At 40.3% G+C, this 21,804-nt stretch overlaps 1 protein-coding gene across 7 annotated transcripts in view; it reads right to left on the bottom strand.

Annotated features, from left to right (window-relative positions):
• LOC127448861 (disks large homolog 1-like) overlaps positions 1-21,804 on the bottom strand; it is a 228,700-nt gene that overhangs the window by 145,269 nt on the left and 61,627 nt on the right. The window contains exon 1 of one of the 7 annotated variants that reach the window (XM_051711733.1): positions 4,716-5,315. The exons of the other annotated variants lie outside the window; for them this stretch is intronic. Within the exon in view, the coding sequence (XP_051567693.1) occupies positions 4,716-4,817 (102 nt within the window). The 5' untranslated portion in view covers positions 4,818-5,315. Of the gene's footprint in view, positions 1-4,715; positions 5,316-21,804 lie in introns of those variants that run through there. 7 annotated transcript variants of the gene reach the window in all.

Below are 21,804 nucleotides of genomic sequence, written 5' to 3'. Positions count from 1 at the left end.
AATAAACAGCTCAGTGGGCCAGCGGTAAACAAGCTGTCCACTAAATACCACCTCCACTTCCTTTATAATCTATAGACCTGAAAGAGAAGGGAGTGCTATGAGATGACATCTATCTGCTGACCTTTACATAGGGTCTGCTGACCTCTGTAGCTGCCAACATGCTGATGAGAAGCATGGAAATGAACCTTACAGAGTCTCTAATGACCCGCAGCTGCTCTAAAGCTTATTAAGGAGGGAATGCAATGAGAAGAACAACTCTAACAGATCGAGACTAAGAACCATCGACTGAATGAATGATGGGCTACATTTCATTGATCTTTCTCCAAACACTGAACACTGAAAACTAATTAAAGGCAAAGACGACTTCACATATACTGAGAACTCAGCCAACTAACCAACCAGGTTTTTCATTCTAGAGAAAACATATCAAATAAGTCTTGATTTTAGAATTAGACAACAGAATTAGACTTAAATCATCAATTTATCTATTTTAATCATCCATTTCAATAGAAAATTATTACTCTGAATGCCTTGCCTTTTATCCAGTAGTATTGCAAACAATTATTCAGGCATAAACTAAAGTAAGAAAGGAGCCATTTTTTTTTTTTTTTTCTCTAAAGTCCACTTTTAATGTTTTTTTGTTTTGTTTTTTTGGACATAAATGGCTACAATGTATGCATGCCCTCAAAACACACAGGCAGCTGGTTTGTTGTCAGGTTAAATATAGTTGTTAACAGCTCCGTGATCCTTTAATATCTTTAAGCAAAGCCAGCATTACATTGTGACATGTCTGAAATGTGCCATTCAAGTTGTTTACATTGGACTAGTATAAGTAGAGACCTTGAAAAAAAATTAACTGGAGTCACTCTATTCTAACATTGGGATTCTTTACAAGGATATGCAGAGTGGCAGATGCTACACACACCCAGGAACAACACAAAGTTTGTAGAACTTCCCATATTTTACTCTTAGGAAATCATTCCTAAACACCAGAAGTTTTTGCATCTAAAGGCTGGATTACATTACACGAAAACAGAAACATCTGAAAACAGATTCTATAAATACTAGGTATCATACACTTTGTAAATGGCTACAGATAAAAACTGGCTATAGCACACCAGAAGACTGAGAAACTGTCAGATTCACACACACCCTCCTGTTCTAGGAGCTGCATGACAGGTGTACAATAAACAAGCATGTACAGGACTGTTGCTGCTACTGTGTTCAGAGTCGCCAAAACCAAACGGCAAAAGCATTTTGGTGTGTTCTTGGGTGGAAAAACAGACAGCAATGCAAGTGCCCCCACTTTAAAAGTTTATAAAAGTGGTTTTAAAAGTTAATCTCCGTTTGAATGCTAGTTTGATTTCCATTGGTTGGACTTCAGATTTGATTCGTAGTGCATCAAACACTATGACATTTCCTCTGTAGTCATGGATAGATAGCTCAAAATTAGTAAACATCCTCCAACTAGATGGAATCGGAAGTATTTGATCGTTACCTATCATATACTATGCGATTTTCTGTGGAACGTCAACTCCGACTGGCCCAAAATCCATAGACTGGAGCCGACTAGAGTCAACTAGTGCCAACTGGCACTGACTCGGCCTGACTGAAAATCGGGGCTAAAATCTGCAATAAGGTCATGTAGTGTAATCCATCCTTTAGGTTCAATGATGTTTTTGGAAGTTTAGAGTTCTGAAAGTTACAGTATGTTGCCATAGTGCAATTAATTCTTCAATAGATCCAGGAAAATTTGAGTCCTCATGATGTGAGGCATAGGATTGGCTGCATGCAGCATTACTACAGCAATCTGGGTTTATTGGTAGAAGCTGCAGTCTATTGACTCTAGTAATCCTTCAGTGGCTGTTCTGATCTTCACCTACCCTTCCTACTACCTAGACACAACATGTTACATATTCACTTTAGGAACTGCTGTTTTAGCTACACTGTATGTTTAGAGGAAATACAGTCATTTTATTTTTTTATACTTCTATATAAATCTGCAGAGACCATGCCCAAATGAGAACATACCAAAAGAAAAAAACAGTTCAAATTCAAACCAATTTAGTCTGGACTGATTATTTTTAATAAATTATTTAAACACTTCATACAACCTAGTACAAGACATCAGCTGGGAAATTCTTCATAAAAGGTCTGCAATGAAATAATCAATAAATAAACTGGTGATACACATATCCACGGAAAGCAGCACAAATCTATTACAAAAGACCTAGGCAGATGTCCTGTATTATTTAAACAATCAAGTCCCATTCCCGCAGACCTACTCTAAATTTCATCTCTTCAGCTGCTATCACTCACTAGTTTAAAGTACAGCAATCAAATGGAATTTTCAAAACACAGTTCAAAAATATCTGTGAATAAAGACTATGTTGGCAAGTAATTCTGCCAATCTAAGTGCAGTGCTTAAGATATTATGCCAATTCTGATCAGCGATTCTTGTGGTTGAACTATATCACTCAACACAGCAGAATATTGATTTGCTCCGTCAATCTTCATCCTAAAAGCCACATCTAAACCAATTTAATCAGGTAATTAAATACTATTGCACATTAATGAGAAATGGAATTGGTTGTAGGTGTAGTTGACATTAAATACATTAGGAAAGTGGACTTAGGTGTGACATGCTATACTCCAACAACTATTTTAAACAATTTTCAACTTTCAACAACAACTTTCATTATTATATAAGCCAGCTTTTATGACCTCATCCTCCATAAAATGAATATTTGCACTTTTAAAAATTCCTTTGTCAGACCACAATTTAACAAACTACTGAAGGCATGGTTGACAAAAAAGTAGTGAAAAACAAAAGAAATGTTGACCAGTCAAAGCAGCTAAAATACACACTTTTCCCTTATACATTCTTAAGGGAAAAAACATTTTTAATTTTCAAAACATTTTATCCATAAATCTTGTTAGGCATTAGCTACCCATAGGTGAACAGTAAAAGTTATTCAGTATTGAAATGCTTCATCTCAGCCGTAAGCTCTCTTAGTTTTATACTCATTATCATGTAATTCAATATCTTGTAAAACAAAGGAGGACTATATTAATAATACAGCAGGTCTTGGAGGTATTTTGGATGATTCTTTAGTTTTTAAAAATAAGCATCATCTTTATTTGGACATGACTGTTTGAAGATTCCCTGGATAAATGTACAGCATTAGCCGAGGAAGAAATCCTTTCATATGTAAACAAAATGGACATTTTAATTGAAACATATCCAAATTAATCAGAATCCAATCCAATCGTATTAGAATTGCATTGAGAGCTTTTGAAACTAAATCAAATTGTGAAATCTGTACTGATACCCATTCCTAGTCAAATCAATGATCCAATTCAATATTTAAAAGTCCATGTTGATCATTAACATATATAAAGGCCATTCCTATGCTTCCTTTGTTCTGCTGGGGATTGCTAGTCATTAGAAGTTAACGAGGGCTTCCCCAAGACTTTGGAGCTCACGCAGAAGAGGGTTCAGCTTTTATGACAGAAAGCGTTTGAGGTCTGATCAGTCAGCACAAGCACAAATCGAAAAGGCATAATTCTCTGTGCTCTCTGCAAGTTGCAAGGCTCAGAAGATGTATAAAGCAAAGAATTACTAACCAGTCAGTCGTGAAATAACAAAAAAAAAAACACTAGCTTTTTCCCCATGTTCTATCACACATAGTAAATATAATTGGGACGCAGGGCAAGATACCCAGAGGACCAGGCAGTTATGTAACTAAAAGAACTAGACAAGCTGAAAATGGACCAAAAGGAATCCTGGACCCAGCACTGGAGCATTTGTCTCAGTCAGATGTAGAATTTCGATTGGGTTGCATTCGTTTTGCTTCAAGCAGAAATAAGTCTGTATCGTTTCAGCAAAATTGTGAACAGAAGCCCAGAAGTCCCTCAGGAACTGGGATTATTTTTCCTAGAGGCATATTAGTCTACTGTTCCACAGAGGTTGAATTAATGGCAGGATGGCACACACATGCAGACTTGGTGTATTACAGGCAGTCAGAAATGAAAAGAGGATCGAGCCGAGCTCCCGGATGAAGAATATTGCCTTTGGCTCTTTAATCTGTCAATGTCAGAGGTCTTGTTGAGCCTTTCATTTTGTCATAGTAAAACTGGACAAATGGAGACTCGGTGAGACTTCTAACATAATCACACACGAATATTAGGATCACATGCAAGGCATGGATCATTGCCATGAGGGTGTAGTCTGGAGCATATGTTCAGATCTTAACCCACTAAAGGTGTCATCAACAGAACTAAATTCAGTGTGAGATAACAATTAGCAGCTCTGAGTATAGGGAACATTTAAAAGGGATAAATCTCATGACACATTGACAAACTCATGAATTTGTTTATTTTTTTTTTGTCATGAATGAAAGGTTTGTTTTTCCAAACACTTATGACTTTTTGGAACACATAATAAGATGTTAGGAAGAATGCTGAGGACCAACAGCCTCAGTTACATCTTTTTTCAATACACTGAAAGTAAATGGTGACTGAGGTTTCTGAAATTCAGCATAAAATCCCCCTTTGAGTTCAACATAGGACAGAAGGTCAAACAGGTTTGGAACAACACGAGAGTGAGTAAATGACCAAATTATCATTTGAGAACTATCCCAATTAAACAAATGAGGTTTATGGAGTATGTATCAGAGCCTTTCTGATACAAATAAAAACAACGCATCCCCTACCTTGCATCCAAACATAAGTGAGATGGTGCTGTTGGTGCATGCTACTTTACAGTGGCACAACATTGGGGAAAAGCAATCCAAGTTTTTGATGCTGGGAGACATTCTCTCTGTGCCTGGGCACCATCAGCGATTGAGGTGCCAGCCAATCGCTTCTATGAGCACTGCCCACTGCCTGCTCTTGATATGCACCCTCATTTCTCAGCCAAGTCCGTGGCAGGGGGAGCAGAAGCGGTAACTTGATGCCTTCATCCAGCGAGTCCACTGCCCCGTTCTTCTGTCCTATCTCTTCCCTTGACTTAACTCAATCGGCCCGAAAGATTAAAGTGTTTCCAAAGAGAGATGCACTTCAGGGAACTCTGGAGGAGCCATGCTGCCTGCTGTGACCGGGTGGTGAGGTGATGGGAGGAGGAGGGGGGTTAGAGGGCAGCGGAGTGCACAGTGTCTTCTGTCACAATGCGAGTACCTCTCTGTTCTACCGCCACATGCGATCCATCAACACTGCTACCCTTCCACCTGCTGCAGAGGAGCCACTGCCATGCCACTTCCACTCGGAGCAAAGAGGGACAGGCTCGGATGCTCTCCCGCTCAGGAACTATCCAAACAAGATGTGACGAGCAGCGCAGAGAGAGAGAGAGGAGAGGTAAGCAGACTGAAGGGGGAGGGGCAAGCAGCAACGATGAGCTTATTACACAGTTCACTAGAGAGAAACTGAAGAGTTTCTCAGCCGAAGGTTGCAGCAAATGGACCGGCAGAAAAGGGTGAAAATGAATGGGGTGCAAACGTTCGGAGGGATGCAAAGAATGCATTCTCAACAGATTTACAAATTCAAAGACAACAGAAGTAGTAGGATATTGTATTAAACGGCTGATATGAGAGTGACACGCAGTCACGCAGTCATGAAATCTGTAATTGATTAATTCCTAAATGAAGGTTAAAACTTCAATGCCTTTCAGTAATACGTCAGAGCAAAAAATGATTTCTTTAATCAGACTTTGTGTCTCGTTTTGCAGAAAAATATCTAAACATCCTTAAAACAAGATAAATGTACTCCAGAAGCAAAACTGTGCATTTGTTTTCAGAGAATACATCCTGAATTAAGTTTGTTTTAGTCATGACAAATCTGAAAGATTTAGCATGTTAATGTGGGAATGACATATTGATAGGATCTTTGTATTGGCAGACGAGATCTGCCACACTGCTGCTGCTGCAGCAGAGCACGTACAAAGAATTGCTGCTGCTAGATACAGACATACAGTGTTAAAGGGGTGATGTCATGAGGAATCAAATTTTCCTTTATCTGTTGACCTATAAGAGTAAATTGGACTACAAAACATACGTTTCAGAAGTCTAGTCCAAAAAGAGTGTTTATTTACACCAAGCTGTAAAAACGGCTCGTTCTATACTTCCGCAACTCTACTTCACTTGGGGGCCTTCATTAATACATAACCGCCTCCACAGCAAGAGATCAACGCCTCCTTTTACATCATTGCCTCTTTACCCCGCCCACTGGTGCACAGTCAGTGAAATGGATAAGGAGAGAGCTGGACAAGTACAGCCATTGCTAAATGCTTAGAGGGACCATTGCAATGATGGTTATTTAACTAACAAAGAGACTGTGATCTCGGGGAAGATTCAAAAACGTTGTGTCGTTCTAGGCTGTGGAAATGTATCATCTCTGCATAGCCTTCCGAAGGATGGAAACGTTAGGAAAGAGTGGCTGGGGGCCTGGGTAGCTCAGCGATTATTTATTTATTTATTTATTTAAATTTTTTTTAATCTCCTTTTCTCCTCAATTTGGAATGCCCAATTCCCACTACTTAGTAGGTCCTTATGGTGGCGCAGTTACTCACCTCAATCCGGGAGGCGGAGGACAAGTCTCAGTTGCCTCCACTTCTGAGACAGTCAGTCCGCGCATCTTATCACGTGGCTCGTTGTGCATGACACTGTGGAGGCTCATACTACTCTCCGCGATCCACGCACAACTTACCACACGCCCCATTGAGAGCGAGAACCACTAATCACGATCACGAGGAGGTTACCCCATGTGACTCTACCCTCCCTAGCAACCGGGCCAATTTGGTTGCTTAGGAGACCTGGCTGGAGTCACTCAGCACACCCTGGATCAGACCCCCCAGCTCAGCGAGTATTGACACCCGGGTTGTGGTGAGTAACCACGCCACCACAAGGACCTAGTAAGTAGTGGGAATTGGGCATGCCAAATTGGGGAGAAAAGGGAATAAAAAATAAAAAAAATAAACAAATAAATAAAGGAGAGTGGCTGAAGTTTATTTTCTAACAAAGATCCCCTCAATGTTGGATTATATGTTTTGACAGGCACATTTCTGTAAGTACTATTTTGAGAACGATTATGATTCAGGCTTTGCAAAGAAACTTACACTGAAAGATGGAGCAGTGACAACTATATTTGACATGACAGTAATGCAGGTGAGTAACAAATTTAATACCACAGTGTCTGTCTGTGTCTGTTTGATATGCAAGGAATTGTATAGTCAGCCATTTTTAAATCACAAAATAAATCATGATCAGGACTGGATCGTGCTTATTTCATGGTACTTACCAAAGAAATACAAAATTGCATACAATATTGATGTGAGATTAAATTATTTTATATGCAAGAAGAAAGCGTAGCACGAAGTGCAACAAAAGACAATGGTGTAGTATACGCTAGTAGCTGTCGTCTCATCTGTCTCAAATTAAGGCCTGTTCACACCAAATCTGTGACAATTTTGGAGAAGAACTTCCAATGAAATGTCTTTTCACACAGAGTCCGTAAAAATGTAAACAAAAAATTATTTCACCCCTGTACCGTAGGTGGCGCTGTTGCACAAACATTTATACCAGTCACCTGCCCACACAGTATTTTAGAGCTCCTTGGCCCGTGCTCTTCAACTGTCAATGCTAGAGATTCATATATTTAACGCTGCTAATGCATTTATTTAACTAATTCGGCATAACTGTTTCATTTTGTTCTTTTGATTGTGTTGATACATTTTGAGGAGTACATAATCAGTTTTTTTATGCAAGTGAGATGAGAAAAGAGCACTGTTGGGTATTTATTTGCACATGCATTTTGCTATGAGTATATTCCAAATGGACTCCCGAACCCAACTTCTCTTTTTATAATGCCTGGATAATATAACATAAGGTACAGTGATATAAATAAACGTGGAATAATTTACATTAAAAATAACAGGTATATTTAAAAAAAATTATAATAATTTGGGACCCGATGTGAATAGCATCATAGGAATGCACTGTTCCCATTCAAAAGCTCATTCGGAACAAACAATCGCACCGGAAAAATGGACTTCTGCTGATTCGATAATGTTGAAAGAAAGCCAGTTAGTCTGCCAAACTTTTTTTTTTTAAATTGGCAGCCTATTTTAAATGTTCTTACTCTTTCCTTCCTGTGATGGGGAGGGCCAGACAGGGGCTACAAGATTCCAAATTTAATTAAATTCTAGATGCACTTTATGGGGGGTTTGATTCATAGCGTGGAACTTTTAACTTTAAAGGCACTTTAACTTTGAAATACACCAGGGACTCTTTTTTTGAAATGTTTGTCATTCTAACAAATAAGGGATATAAAATGTGCACTCCTTCTATAATCTACAATGTATTACAATATAAACAATTAAAAGTAAACATTGTCATATTTCATCAACACTACATCATCATCATCAACAGGTGATCGTACATTTCCGATATGGCTTAATGATTGTGAACTGCTCTGAAACAGCTGAAAACACTCACAAGCTCCCGCGTGCTTGGAGAAAATACAGTGCCACGTTTTCACTCTGAAGGACGCAGCGCAGGCATTTATTTAATTAAACTGTATTCTTTCGAAGTTTTGATAATCACATTAGGTCATATCACGATTCCTGTCTTTCCGCCCCAAAATTTAACACCTCTTTAAACAAAAATTAAGAATTCTGTTGTATCATTTAAGATATTTAAGACTTTTTATGACCTTAAATTTTGGAAAACTGAATTTAAGACTTTTTAAGGATCCGTGGGAACCCTGGAGGACAACGGCACTTCGTCGAGGCTCGCAATTTCGCAACACAAGAAGTTATCCCCACTTGTTCCAGTTCTACGGACTCATTTTTTGCTTTCGTCCATTTCGTGGATCACACGGGCATTCTGGCGAGAGAGGAGACACTCACTGCTATCTCTGCTCGATTTTTCGATGGTGGTATGGATGTCGCTCTTTTCAGACAGCTATTGGATCTACACACGATGGTTTTGCAGGCCAACCAAGCACATTACATTAAGGAATGTCTTTTTGAGTCCACCAGCTCCGTTTGGACTTTCCCTCGATTTCCCCCCATGGCTCGCACTAGGGTACGAGTTGGTCAAGGCGATGCTTTTGTTTGCGTGAATGTGATAGACAAAGGAATGTGTGCCTCCTACAAATTGAGGTTAGCAAACGATTCCCCCCCCACATGTATCGAGTCTCACAGACAACCACTTGGGGTTTGTATCGGCACCATTCAGAGAACTGCATTTATTCTGACCAGCCGAAGCCTGCTAAAGTATTTACTGATGAAGCAGAGTTCACTGTCGAGTCAAGTTTGCCACTCTTCATGCCTCGAATGCTCAAAGTTGTGTCGAATTCAGCCTTGACCAAGGATCTAAAGACATGCATAACAGAATTCGATGTTCAACAATCACAAGTGTACACAAAACACACAGTCGCACCACACGCTGTCCCCCCATAGGAATGCTGGGGCTGATGTGGCTGGCCAGCTTGTTCCCAATATCCCCCATGTTCACACACTCTTCCCTGCTCAAAATGCCAGTGAAGTTGTTTTATTCAATGAGCGTCCCTGCTGTATACACACTTCAGGGCATTTTTATACATGCCTGGATATAATACAGACAAAACATTATTTAAATCTCATTTAATCAGCCGTAGTAGCGAAGGCACAGGAATCTCCTTCCACTGTGCCGCTGATTGTAGAATAGTTGCCAAAAGTAAGCCAGGAGCACCATCTAGTGGTTACACTTTGCGCTACAGGAGAGGGCCATGCATTAATTCCTGTCTGCCCATCTAGTGGCTTGGCAGCAGTTGCAAAATCTTTCAAAATGGGTAATTTGAAGGATAGAACAAGGTTATATCATGGTGGCTTGCATCCCATTCTGAATTTGAGATGTTTGAATTTCACTCTAATGAAATATCAATTTAGAATGCTGATGCAGAAACAAATAATGTCACAAGCACAGCCGGGGGACTGTATATTTGAAGGACGCTTATTTCCATATTCAGATTGAGCCAGAGCACAGGCACTTTTCAGATTCGCTTTTGGGGGCAAAGTGAAATAATTTTGCGCCCTTCCGTTTGGACTTACTCTGGCACCACGCACCTTCACGAAATGCATGGATGCAGGCTTCAAGGCATCCATGATTTGAATTATCTTGATGATTGGTTATGTAAGCTCACTCAGACAGTCAGGCTGCCCAACACCGAGATGTCGTTCTCAGCCATTTGAGCAATCTAGGGCTGTGAATAAACCTAGACAAGAGCGTCCTGTTGCCAAGGAAACAGACTATGTTTCTACTTATGGAGCTAGACTCACAGGCGATGCAAGCGTGCCTGCCTCCAGCTCGCGTTCTGTCATTACGCCAGTATCTAGCGATGTTAAGACGTGTACTCCCTGCGAGAACATTTCACAGGCTTTCGTGGCGTCCGCTGTCATTCCCCAGGGCTTGCTGCATGCAAGACCATTTTCAGTGCTGGATGAACTCCACAAAGGGACTTAAACCACTGAGGCATGCGCTTCGTCCCTTCAGAGTGACGCATGGGTGCTAACAGGCTCTGTTGCCATGGAAACGGACTAGTTTTCTGATATCGGGCATTCCGTTGGGACAGGTATGCTGCCGCTAAGTGGTAACGACAGACGCCTCCTCCGTGGGTTGGGGCGCTGTATACACCAACGGCTGGACTGACACATACACTGACTGGAGATGTTCATGGTGTTGCTCGTGCCATGCTGAGACTGGCACACTGCATCCTTCTGTGGGCTTAGAATGATGTACTGTCTCTACGAGCCATACATGTTCTGGGCCAGTTGAATTTAGGGGCGGATCTTCTGTCCAGACAGGGTCTGTTACCCGGAGAATGGACATCACATCCTCACATTGTGGAACAAATCTGGAGGAAGTTCGGCAGTGCGGAAGTGGACCGGTTCGCTTTGAGCGAGATGTCGCAATATCCCCTCTGGTTTTCCCTCTCGCCCTTGGCATCGCTGGGCATCGATGCGCATTTATGGAAGTTATGGGTGTTTCCCCCAACGGGTCGCTCTTTTGAATGATGGTTTATCCACCGCTATGGTTGATAACATACTAAATGCTAGAGCTCCATCAACAAAGGAGGCTATATTCGTTTAAGTGCCATATTTTCGTTTCTTGGTGTACAGCGCAAAGTGAAAATTCACTTCACTGCCCTGTTGGTACAGTGCTGGAATTTTTGGCAGGAGCGTTTCGGGTCTGTGGGTTAACCCAGCAACACTTAAAATCTATGTTGCCGCTATAGTGGCTGAACGTGTGCTTATCAATGGAGTCTCTGTTGGTAGACATTCTCTTGTCTCTCGTTTTAAGTGCAGGGTATGCAGGCTTAGACCTTTTCGTCCCATCCGCGTCCCTTTATGGGATTTAACTGTTGTGTTAGGGTCGCTTTCGGGTGCCCCTTTCAAGCCCTTGACAACAGTTACTGGTAAGTTTTTGACTCTTAAAACAGCCCTGCTAGTGCCATAGGCATAGTTTAAGAGAGTCTGTGATTTGCATGCCCTGTCGATCAATCCCTTGTGTATGGATAGTGGGCCATGGTGTTGTGTTAAGACCTTTTTTGGGCTATTTGCCCAAGGTTATTTCTAAGTAATTTCGCTCGCAGACCATTAATTTTCAGGCTTTCTCACCTCCCCCATTTGAGTCGGAGGAGCATGAAAGGTTTCATATGCTTTGCCCAGTTCAGGTGCTGCAAGTTTGTTGACCGTACTAGCCAGCGGTAAGTCAGAACAGTTGTTTGTGTGCTATGGTGGCCGCAACAGAGGTGTTTCTGTGTCCAAGCAAAGACTGTCTCATTGGCTTATTGATGCAATTTCGAGTGCTTACAAAGCGCATAGTTTACCTTCGCCTTCGGATATTCAAGCCCATTCTATGAGGATAATGGCATCCTCATGGGTTTTGGCTAGAGGTGCGTCCTTGGAGGACATTTGTATGGCGGCAGGGTGGTCCTCTCCACATACATTTGTTAGATTTTATAATCTGGACAAGGGTTTGACTCCTGCTTACCATGTTCTCTCTGTTGGAACAGGAGTCAATTCATAATTCCTTATATTTAAATGCTTTAGCTCGTTTGTGTGCCGCTGTATGTTTGCCACACGGGCTTAGACAGTTGGCAGCTACTGTTTGCATGGCGTGAATGTATTTTGTTCCCATAGCGATCATAAGCAGCTCACGTTCCACAAAAGGGAACGTCTCGGTTACGTACATAACCTTGGTTCCCCGAGGGGTACGAGACGCTGTGTAGCTGGCCATACTCTCTGGCAGCTGCATAAGACTCGTGCCTTTTGCAGAAAATCTGACTCGATGGCGAGAAAGCGAGCACCTTTATGGAGCCCGTGACGTAACTCCCTAAGGGGAATAAATTGCCGTGATTGTATAAATGCTTCAGACCATGTAACACTCAGATGGTGTCCCATAGCGATCAGATGCAGCATCTCGTTCCCCTCAGGGAACCAAGGTTACATACGTAACCGAGACGATTTCCCATTACACTGAAGGTGAACACCCATTACAGCTGGATACAGATTTATTAACCCTTCACATTCGCAGTTTGTGTTAGTCTGGATTATTTTCACTGTTCTCAGCTTTATATAGCATTATTGTATCACCAAATCTTGTATGCCTTATAATATAGCATTGGGGAGTAACAATGCCAACTTTGTTCAGTTTTTGATTGTTATTTCAATCAAACAACTGAAGTAATTTGATTGCGTGATACACATAAATTGGGACATATAGCTATTAACGATTGCCTGGACTTGTGCTTTCAAGTGATTTTGTAAATCGCATGCACATTTTCATTATTTTACTCTTGGAAAAACAGTTCTACAAGTGTTGGCAGGGGGTGTTTGAGCTTCAAACATGTCAGCCAGTCATAACGCAGTAGACATGTACAGTATATTGAAGTCTTCAAGGGGACAGCACAGAAAACCGAGAGTTTTAGACAGATGGATAGAGACAGGGTGAAAAAAGGCCATGTAACACTATATTATGACTAAATTATTTTCCTTGAGGTTCATAATAAAGTAAAAAAACAAAATGCATGACATGACCCCTTTAAGCATGTGGACATGCTGCTGCTGCTGCTGCACAATTAAACAAAAGGCATGCTGCATCGTATGGAAGCCCAGGAGTGCCATTTACAAAAGAATGAAGGAATAAATTGTCTAAATATTAAGACTTTTTTTTTTATTTTTTTATTTTATGCTTAAAACAAGAAAAAACAATTTATTAATAAGGCAGAGAAAAAATGACTGAAATTCAGGCATGAAACTCTACATGGTGTAAGCTGGTATGTTGTTTGTTGTCAAAACGAGTCATCTGTTAGGCCAATCGGTTTATAAGCTGAAAAGTGTAATCGGGTAGCTAATAAACTTGAATACACTCTCTTTGTCTAACATTTAAATTACTCAGTTTTGCTGGTAACCCGGTTTCACTGCAGTGCACTGCAAGAGTATTATTTTCTTAAACCCTCCTCGCCCCCGGCCCCATATGTCTAGATCTGCTACATGTGGATTTCATGTATGTCTAATTGTGCAGCAGCTATTCCTACATGCTCAATGCTATGGAAGCCCAGGAGTGCCATTTACAAAAGAATGAAGGAATAACAGGGGGCCTGGGTAGCTCAGTGGTAAAGACGCTGGCTACCCCCCCTGGAGTTCGCTAGTTCGCTAGTTTGAAACCCAGGGCATGCTGAGTGACTCCAGCCAGGTCTCCTAAGCAACCAAATTGGCCCGGTTGCTAGGGAGGGTAGAGTCACATGGGGTAACCTCCTCGTGATCGCTATAATGTGGTTTGTTCTCGGTGGGGCGCGTGGTGAGTTGAGCGTGGATGCCGCGGTGGGTGGCGTGAAGCCTCCACACGCGCTATGTCTCCGTGGCAACGTGCTCAACAAGCCACGTGATAAGATGCACGGGTTGACGATCTCAGACATGGAGGCAACTGGGATTCGTCCTCCGCCACCTGGACTGAGACTTAAAAGCACATTGGGAATTGGCCATTCCAAACTGGGAGAAAAAGGGGAAAAATCCAAAAAAAAAAGAAAAATGAAGGAATAAATTGAAATAAAAATGTGAATAAACCAATTTATAAATGGAAAAATAAATAGACACATTTAAATGTGAATGAACCAATTTATAAATGAACAAATAAATAGACATATTTAAATGTGTTTAATTCAAGTTTTAAAATGTTCAAAATTTAAAATATTTATATTTAGCAATAAAACAGCACATTAATACGTCATTTTTAAATGCACCTTTTAAATTGTGATGTAAAAAGCATTTGGCAACTGCTTTTCTTCATCCATTTGCCAATTGCTTTTCTTTATTGTTTGACTTTTCCTTTTCTTTTACCATTTGTCAATCCAAACCTGCTGAAGCCCAGGAGTGCCAATTAAAAAAGAATAAAATAATAAACAAGTCAATTTATAAATGGACAAATAAAAATACATATTTAAATGTATAAATTAATTTAAATTAATAAATCATATTTCATGTTTAAAATGTCATTAAATGTACCAATAAATGAGTACATTAATGAGTCTTTAAATGCACTTTTTAATGCACTTTAAAAGCACCTTTTAAATTGCATTTTAAAAAGGTATTTGGCAATTGCTTTTCTTAATTCATTTGCCAATTGCTTTTCCTCATCCATTTGCCAATGGCTTTTGTTTTTAGTTTTGCTTTTCCTTTTCTTTTTTCTTTTTCTTATCTTTTCTTTCTCCAATTGAGAATAGAGTTAAAAAATGCCATTGGACAGTTGACTCGTGAGAGCAACCAATTAACTTACGACTCAGTTATAAGACACACCCCCTCTCCCACATGCCACTCGAAGAGGATGTAAGATGGCCTGTTATTGGACGAAGGTATGAGCAGTTTACGTGATATTATTGGATCTGCGAATCCCGCCCATAAGAAACGGATGCGAAGCATATCAGAAATTAATGGTGGCACGTTCACTGTTGCTGTGAAATGCAGCCCTACCTGAGCGTGCACAGTGATATGTGTCCAGGATGGGAGCCGGTAATCGTGATGCTGTCAACAGAACCAGCCTCCCAACCCACGCCCCGAACTGAAACATGTAAAGCAACCGCCATTTGCCTCACCCACTTCACTGCTTGAGGTACCGAGCTGATGAAGAATACCACCAGATCCTGTACTAAAAACCTCCATGAGGTTGGCACCCCATATAATTAAATCTTTACCAAATCTATACCATTCAAAAATGAACATTTGTGCTGGTTCAGTGTTTGAGATATTATACATTATTTATTTGGCTGTGTGATGTCACTTTCCACCCCATGAGGTCCAAATCACTCCAAACTGGTGCCGTTCGTTTGTGCTCGATTTGTGCCATTAAAAGAAACACTGTAACCATTTCCCTTCCTTAGAAATAGCAAGAAACATTTCGGGAGCAGTGACATCACTTCAAATCGCTCCGAACCGGTGTCGTTCCTTTGTGCTCAATTTGTGCTGTCAAAAGAAACATCATAATGCTTTCCTTTCTTTGTATTTAATAAGATAGCTTTTCGGAGCCGTGAAATCATGCAGGCTAAACCTCATGTCAATCGCTCTCACCTGTCTCCATCGTTTGTGCTTGCTTCTGGTTTGTGCCGTGTTTGGTATTGTTGAAGCATTCATTTTTTGGCAAAGATTTAATCTTTCACTCCATCAAACTCAAACACATCTCTCTTTCTCTGTCAGGAAATACCAGATTTGTGCTGATATTTAAACCAGGGATGCAAACTACTCACCTTTCAGCTAAAGTCACCTTTTCTGAAGATAATTTGCCCAAATTGTTTGGTTAAATTTTGAAATTGTCCTTATTAAAATCACTTTAAATTGCTACTTTAAGCTTGAAAACTTAAAAAAAAAACTAAAAACTCAGTTAGTCTAGATTTATCTACAGTAATAGAAAACATAAGGAAGATACAATACAAATCAAATAATATTTTTTTTTGTTAGTAAAGTTAGTAAATAAAATTTATATTAAGAACATATAAATATAAAATAAATATAGCCTACAGAACCAGTCCAAAAGGACATGGGCTAAGTTTTTTCTCATAAGCTAAGAACCTTTTGATCTAAAGGCTAATGGTCAAATGCTTGGGATTATTTCTGTACTCAAAAATAAACTGTGCCTAATTATAGATGTCAATACAAACCTTTTTTTTATTTATTTATAAGCATTTTTTTTTTTTTTAAAGAAAAGTAGCCAACAAGTGTCAAGCGTATGAAATCATTCAATACTGTTTAAAAAGCATCCCAGGATGCACCTGAAGCTGATTGAGAAAATGAACAGAGTGTGCAGAGCTGGAACAGACAAAAGGCTACAATGAAGAAGTTAAAATATAAGATTTTCCTGATTTAATTTTTTTGGTCACTGCATAATTTCCATACTTTTGTGTTACTTCTTAGTTTTCATGACTTAATAGCCTACTTTTAATTCTAAAATGTGCAGTAACAAATAATAAAGAATAGGCAAGTGTGATCAAACTTTTCTAAAGAGTCCTGATCTTACACTGAGGGGCCGTTCACACTGAGCGCGTTTGTGTCCACCCGCGCTGTTTTATAATTGATTTCAATGAAAACATGCGCTAGATAGACATCTTTGACAGCTTGTTTGCATTTTTAGATGCCATGTCATGTTAAAAAAGTCGAGACACCTACATTTTTCTCTTTTGTGGCGCTGCGTGTAATTTTTGTGCGACATGTTTTCAAACATTGCGCTGAAATTTCAAATAAATATTTTGAATATTAGCTAACATATAGTACTATGCAATTACACCAGTGGTTCTCAAAGTGTGGGGCGTGCCCTGTGGGGGGGGGGCGCGGAAGACTTACCCGTTCTCAAATCACTTTCACACATTCAGCAAAAATAGTGACAATACACGCAAGAACCAATGTGCGCAATTTCTATACCTCTGCTTTTTCTCCTGCTTTGTTTAAACTTTTGGCAGGCACCGCAGCACGAACTGCACAAAGCATGTAATAGTGTCAGGTGTGCTCTCAGCTGCGCTTATGTAAGCAAAGATGTCTCACGCTCCACTTTCAAATGGGGGAAACGATGAATTAACACTGATATTTCGGTCGGTCCCGCACACAACACTATCACATGGCTCCACAAAAATTTATATATAAGGCACAAGAGTTAATGACGACTTGTATGGTGCTTTTGGAACTTGGACAGCCTATCACCATCCTCTCATCCCTCAGTCTTGTCGCTGACACATAGTACCTGTTACTTTTCTCAGCGCTGGCCAGGATGGGTCAATTACAGTCGTTTATTCTTACTGGAAGTTTACTGGAGTTTAAATGCTTTTATAGATACTACTGAGGTGGAATAACATTCACAGGTATGAATCCTTGCAATTATTATTATTTAAAAAAAAAAAAAAAATCTATCCAGTGTAAATGTCTCCATTGAGAGAAAAACGTTCTGCTATTTAAATGCAGATGAATGGAGGATTTGGTTTGCAACATATTCATGGGGGAGATTTTGTTGTTTCAAAGGGGGGCGTGACCAAATACATTTGAGAACCACTGAATTACACAAACACTGTCAATGCAAATTGAGCTTCTAGCTAAATTAAAACAAAAAAAGCAAATGCAGAGCTGAAAACTGTGGCTGTTTACTTGCGAAAAAAATCTGAATCTGAAAGTATTATTAATATCAATGGCCGAGGTAAAAATTTTACCACCAGCAGATTTCACTGAGGGAATGGTAGAAAAAGACTCTCTCTGCTTTATATATCTAGCCAAAAGCTTCCCTGCTTTGTCCCTGACTTATGACTGTCTTGCCCTGAATAGCCAAAACTCCACCTTTCGTGACAAAATAGTATTATATCTGTATTTCAATCGGGTCAATTCTCTGAGGCCATCAGACGACATTCTGCACTTCAGCTCTGCTTTGGCACTTTTAATTTTCCCTTCCAACTCCAAGAGTTCTCGTGCTTTTAACTTTTTGATGAATGAGGCATACTGTATGATCCGACTCCTAAGAACCACCTTAAGTGCCTCCAAAGCCACGCCCACAGAGGATACTGTGGACCAGTTGGTCTCAATATACACATTGATTTCAGCCATTATCATTTGTTGGAATTCAGGATTTTGCAAAAGGGATGCATTAAAGCGCCAACTATATGATTTATATTTCTCTGTATGTGGCAACACCTCTAAACTCACCAGGGCATGATCCGAGTCTGAGATGTTTCCAAATGAGCAATCCACAACAGATGAAATGAGGGACTTATATATATATATATATATAAATAAAAAAAAACATCTATTCTAGAATAAATCTTATGGGCTGATGAAAAAAATGTATAGTCCCTACCAGATGGGTTCAAAAGTGAAGCATCAATGCTCCAGGGGGCTTGCACACTTTTTCTTCACTATGATCAAGGACTGAGTCCATCAAAAGATTAAAGTCTCCACCCAATATTATATCATGAGGGGTGCCAGCGGCTTGCAACATCCCTTCAAGATCTATAAAAAAACCCTGATCATCAACATTAGGTGCGTAAATATTAGCCAAAATCAACCTTTGCCACTGAATTTCTGCTAAAATAATAATGACTCTTCCTAATTTATCTTTAATCTGTTTGAGACATTTGAATTGTAGATGCTTACTTATCAATGTAATGACTCCCCTGCTCTTACTTGAGCCAGCACTAAAGAAAACATGTCCACCCCATATCTTCCCAAATTTTTCAGCTTCCAGTGGAAAAAGATGCATTTCTTGAAGAAACACTATATCATATTTCTTTTAAAATGTTTAAGAAAAAAAATAACCTTGTTTCTTTTTATGGGGTGCCCCAACCCATTCACATTCCACGTGGAGAGAGACAATCCACTCATATTAACATCTGACATTTTGACATATTAAAAAAAATAGACTGTGTGTCAAAAACAAGAGTCAAAAACAAGATTATAAAGACCACATTCCAACATTAGTGCAACAATCAAACCCCGAACTTCCCCCCAAACCAAACAAACAGAAAAAAGAAAAACCGTGCGCACTGACAACAGCGCCAACCGGCGTCCATCCCTCTAAACTCAAACAGTCCATGTACGCCTAAGAGAGCTCCCACGACAACTTTGCCATCAGATTTTTTAAGTCCGGTGCTTCTATATAGATTTTGTGAGACAGAATTACATAACAGAATAAAATTGTAGAGCGGAGGAGGGTGGGGCCAGGCTGGAATGATGCACACCCGGTCCCCAATCAGCCTGATGGGGCGTGCAAGGGATAAAGGCGGCCGGGGACTTGACAATCTCAGCCAACTGAGTACTTCAGATCTCCCGGTTTTCCGCACCAGTGTAACAACTTCACAGAAGAAGGGAAGGAGAACACAGGGAAGTGGGCTTTCCAGGCTCAGGTAAGACTTTTAATCGGCCACTTCAGTGCTTTACAACTTCACAAACTCATCAGCTTCACAAATACAACAGAATGAACTTAACAGCTTCAGGAGCACTGTGGCCTTTCTTGTGCCAAACTCACTCTCTCCTCTGCTGGTGGCGTGGCTGCTTATATGCTGCTCTCCCCATGCTCACTGGAATTAGAGACAGGTGTTACACATAATCTAGCTCAGGTGCAAGCGCCCTTACCGCTTTCTCTCTCTCCAGACGGATGCTTGACCATGCCCCCGCTGCCACATAAATCTATAAAACAAACTCCAGCCAATAGGCAGAATAAACACAAAGAAGGTGTAGATTCATCCACATACTGTACCAAAGGTGTGTTCCTCCCCAAAACAAGCTCCAGCCTCTAACAAACACACACAAAAAATAAATTAAGGAAAGAATTAAGAAAAAAAAAAAAAAAAAAATTAATGTTCAGTTTTCTCAGGCAGTCAAACTAATGTTCAGTGAACCGGCTGTTTCATAAGGGCAGCAGACGACCTAATCCTTCCAATGTCCTCCAAAAAAATATTCCACAAAACAAACTCCATTCAATAGGAGGCATAAGCATAAAGAACAAGCAGATTCATCCACAACTGTCCCAAAGGAGTGTTATTCCACAAAACAAACTCCAGCCACAAGGCGGAACCAGCACAAAAAAAAACAAAGGCGGCGCCCATTTTCCTCAGACAGTCAAGTGAATGTTCAGTGAGTCAGGTCCCCTTGGCCACAAAGCGAGCACCACACAATGACTTACTCATTCCCTTGACTTTATAAAGGACAATGCTTTTTGGGGACAAGTAAATACTTGGCAGCTATCCTTAGCATCTATTCTAAACCTGGCCGGGAACTTCAGTGTAAAAGCGACCCTACGTCGATGCAAAAGTTTCTTGAAGGAGTGTTATTCCACAAAACAAACTCCAACAGCTAGGCGGAACCATCACAAAAAGAAACAAAAAAGGTGCCCAGCTCCCTCGGACAGTCAAGTGAATGTTCACTGAGTCAAGCTCACTTGGGAGCAACGTGCGAATCACATCATGGCTTACTCATTCCAATGATTTTATGAAGGACAATGCTTGCTGGGGATATGTAAATACTTTGCGGCCATCCTTAGTATCTATTCTCAGTTTGGCCGGAAACATCAGTGCAACTTCCGTTGATGTTCCTTGAATCGATCATGTTTCTCTCGTCGAATTTGCAAAGTCTTGGAACAAGAAAATGTTGTGGGTCTTCCAAGAAAGCCTTCCTTTACTCCTCGCCTCGCGTAGCACGAGATCTTTATCGGACGATCTCAGAAATTTGGCCAGAATTGATCGGGGCCTGTCTCCCTCCGTGGATCTCCAAGCCGGGACCCTGTGAGCTCACTCGATTTCCAGCTTATGGCCTGTTTTGTCAAGCAGACTCGAGAAGAGCTCGTCTAGGAATTTCACCATATCTCTGCCTTCTTCATTCTCAGGAATTCCAAAAATTCGGACGTTGTTTCGCCGATTATGATTCTCAAGGTCTTCCAACTTTTCCCAGACGCACTGCAAATCTGCCTTTGTCACTAGCAGGTTAGCAGCTAATTCCCTCTCCGATGACTCCAGATAATTGATCCGTTTCTCAATGTCCCCCAGTCTTGTAACCAACTCAGAGAACTTAGTCTCCATGGCCGTAATCGATCGACATATTACAGCAAGATCCTGCAAGTCCGCTACGACCTTCGTCAGCATCACCGACATACTGGACAGCTGACGTTGAATTTCTCCCGCCGCACCATCCAAAGCGAGTCCCTGGTCTGCAGCCTTGTCAGGGGTATCAGCTTGAGCATGTAAGTGTCTTTTAATGTCTCCAGAGCCCGATAATTTTGAATTCTTTGACATATTGTCTTCATAGAACAGTTATGAAACAGAGTGTATCGAATCTCACCGGTTTATGACACAAAAATAATTAAAAACTAGCAAAGCACGCAGAGCTCGCCGTTCACACATCCGACCCTCGCATGGCGCCACGCGACCCTCCCACAGGCAATTATTTTAATAAAAATAAAATAAAGATGATCATACAGTGGTTTTCAAATGAATGTGATATAACTGAAAGGGGATGTGTGTTTTCTTCAGAATTGGAGAAAGGAAAAAGAAAAAAGCTAAACGAAAAAGAAAAGCCATTGGCAAATGAATTAAGAAAAGCAATTGCCAAATACCTTTTTAAAATGCAATTTAAAAGGTGCCTTTAAAGTGCATTAAAAAGTGCATTTAAAACACTCATTACTGTACTCTTTTATTGCTACGTTTCATGACATTTTAAACATGAAACAAATATGATTTATTAATGCACAATTTTACTGTTAAATATAATGACATTTTTAAACATGAATTAAATAAACACATTTAAATATG

This window comes from Myxocyprinus asiaticus, chromosome 12, assembly GCF_019703515.2.
Source record: "Myxocyprinus asiaticus isolate MX2 ecotype Aquarium Trade chromosome 12, UBuf_Myxa_2, whole genome shotgun sequence".
Taxonomy (NCBI): domain Eukaryota; kingdom Metazoa; phylum Chordata; class Actinopteri; order Cypriniformes; family Catostomidae; genus Myxocyprinus; species Myxocyprinus asiaticus.
The sequence above is the reverse complement of the archived record's forward strand: the minus strand, read 5'-3'. Positions and strand labels throughout refer to the sequence as shown.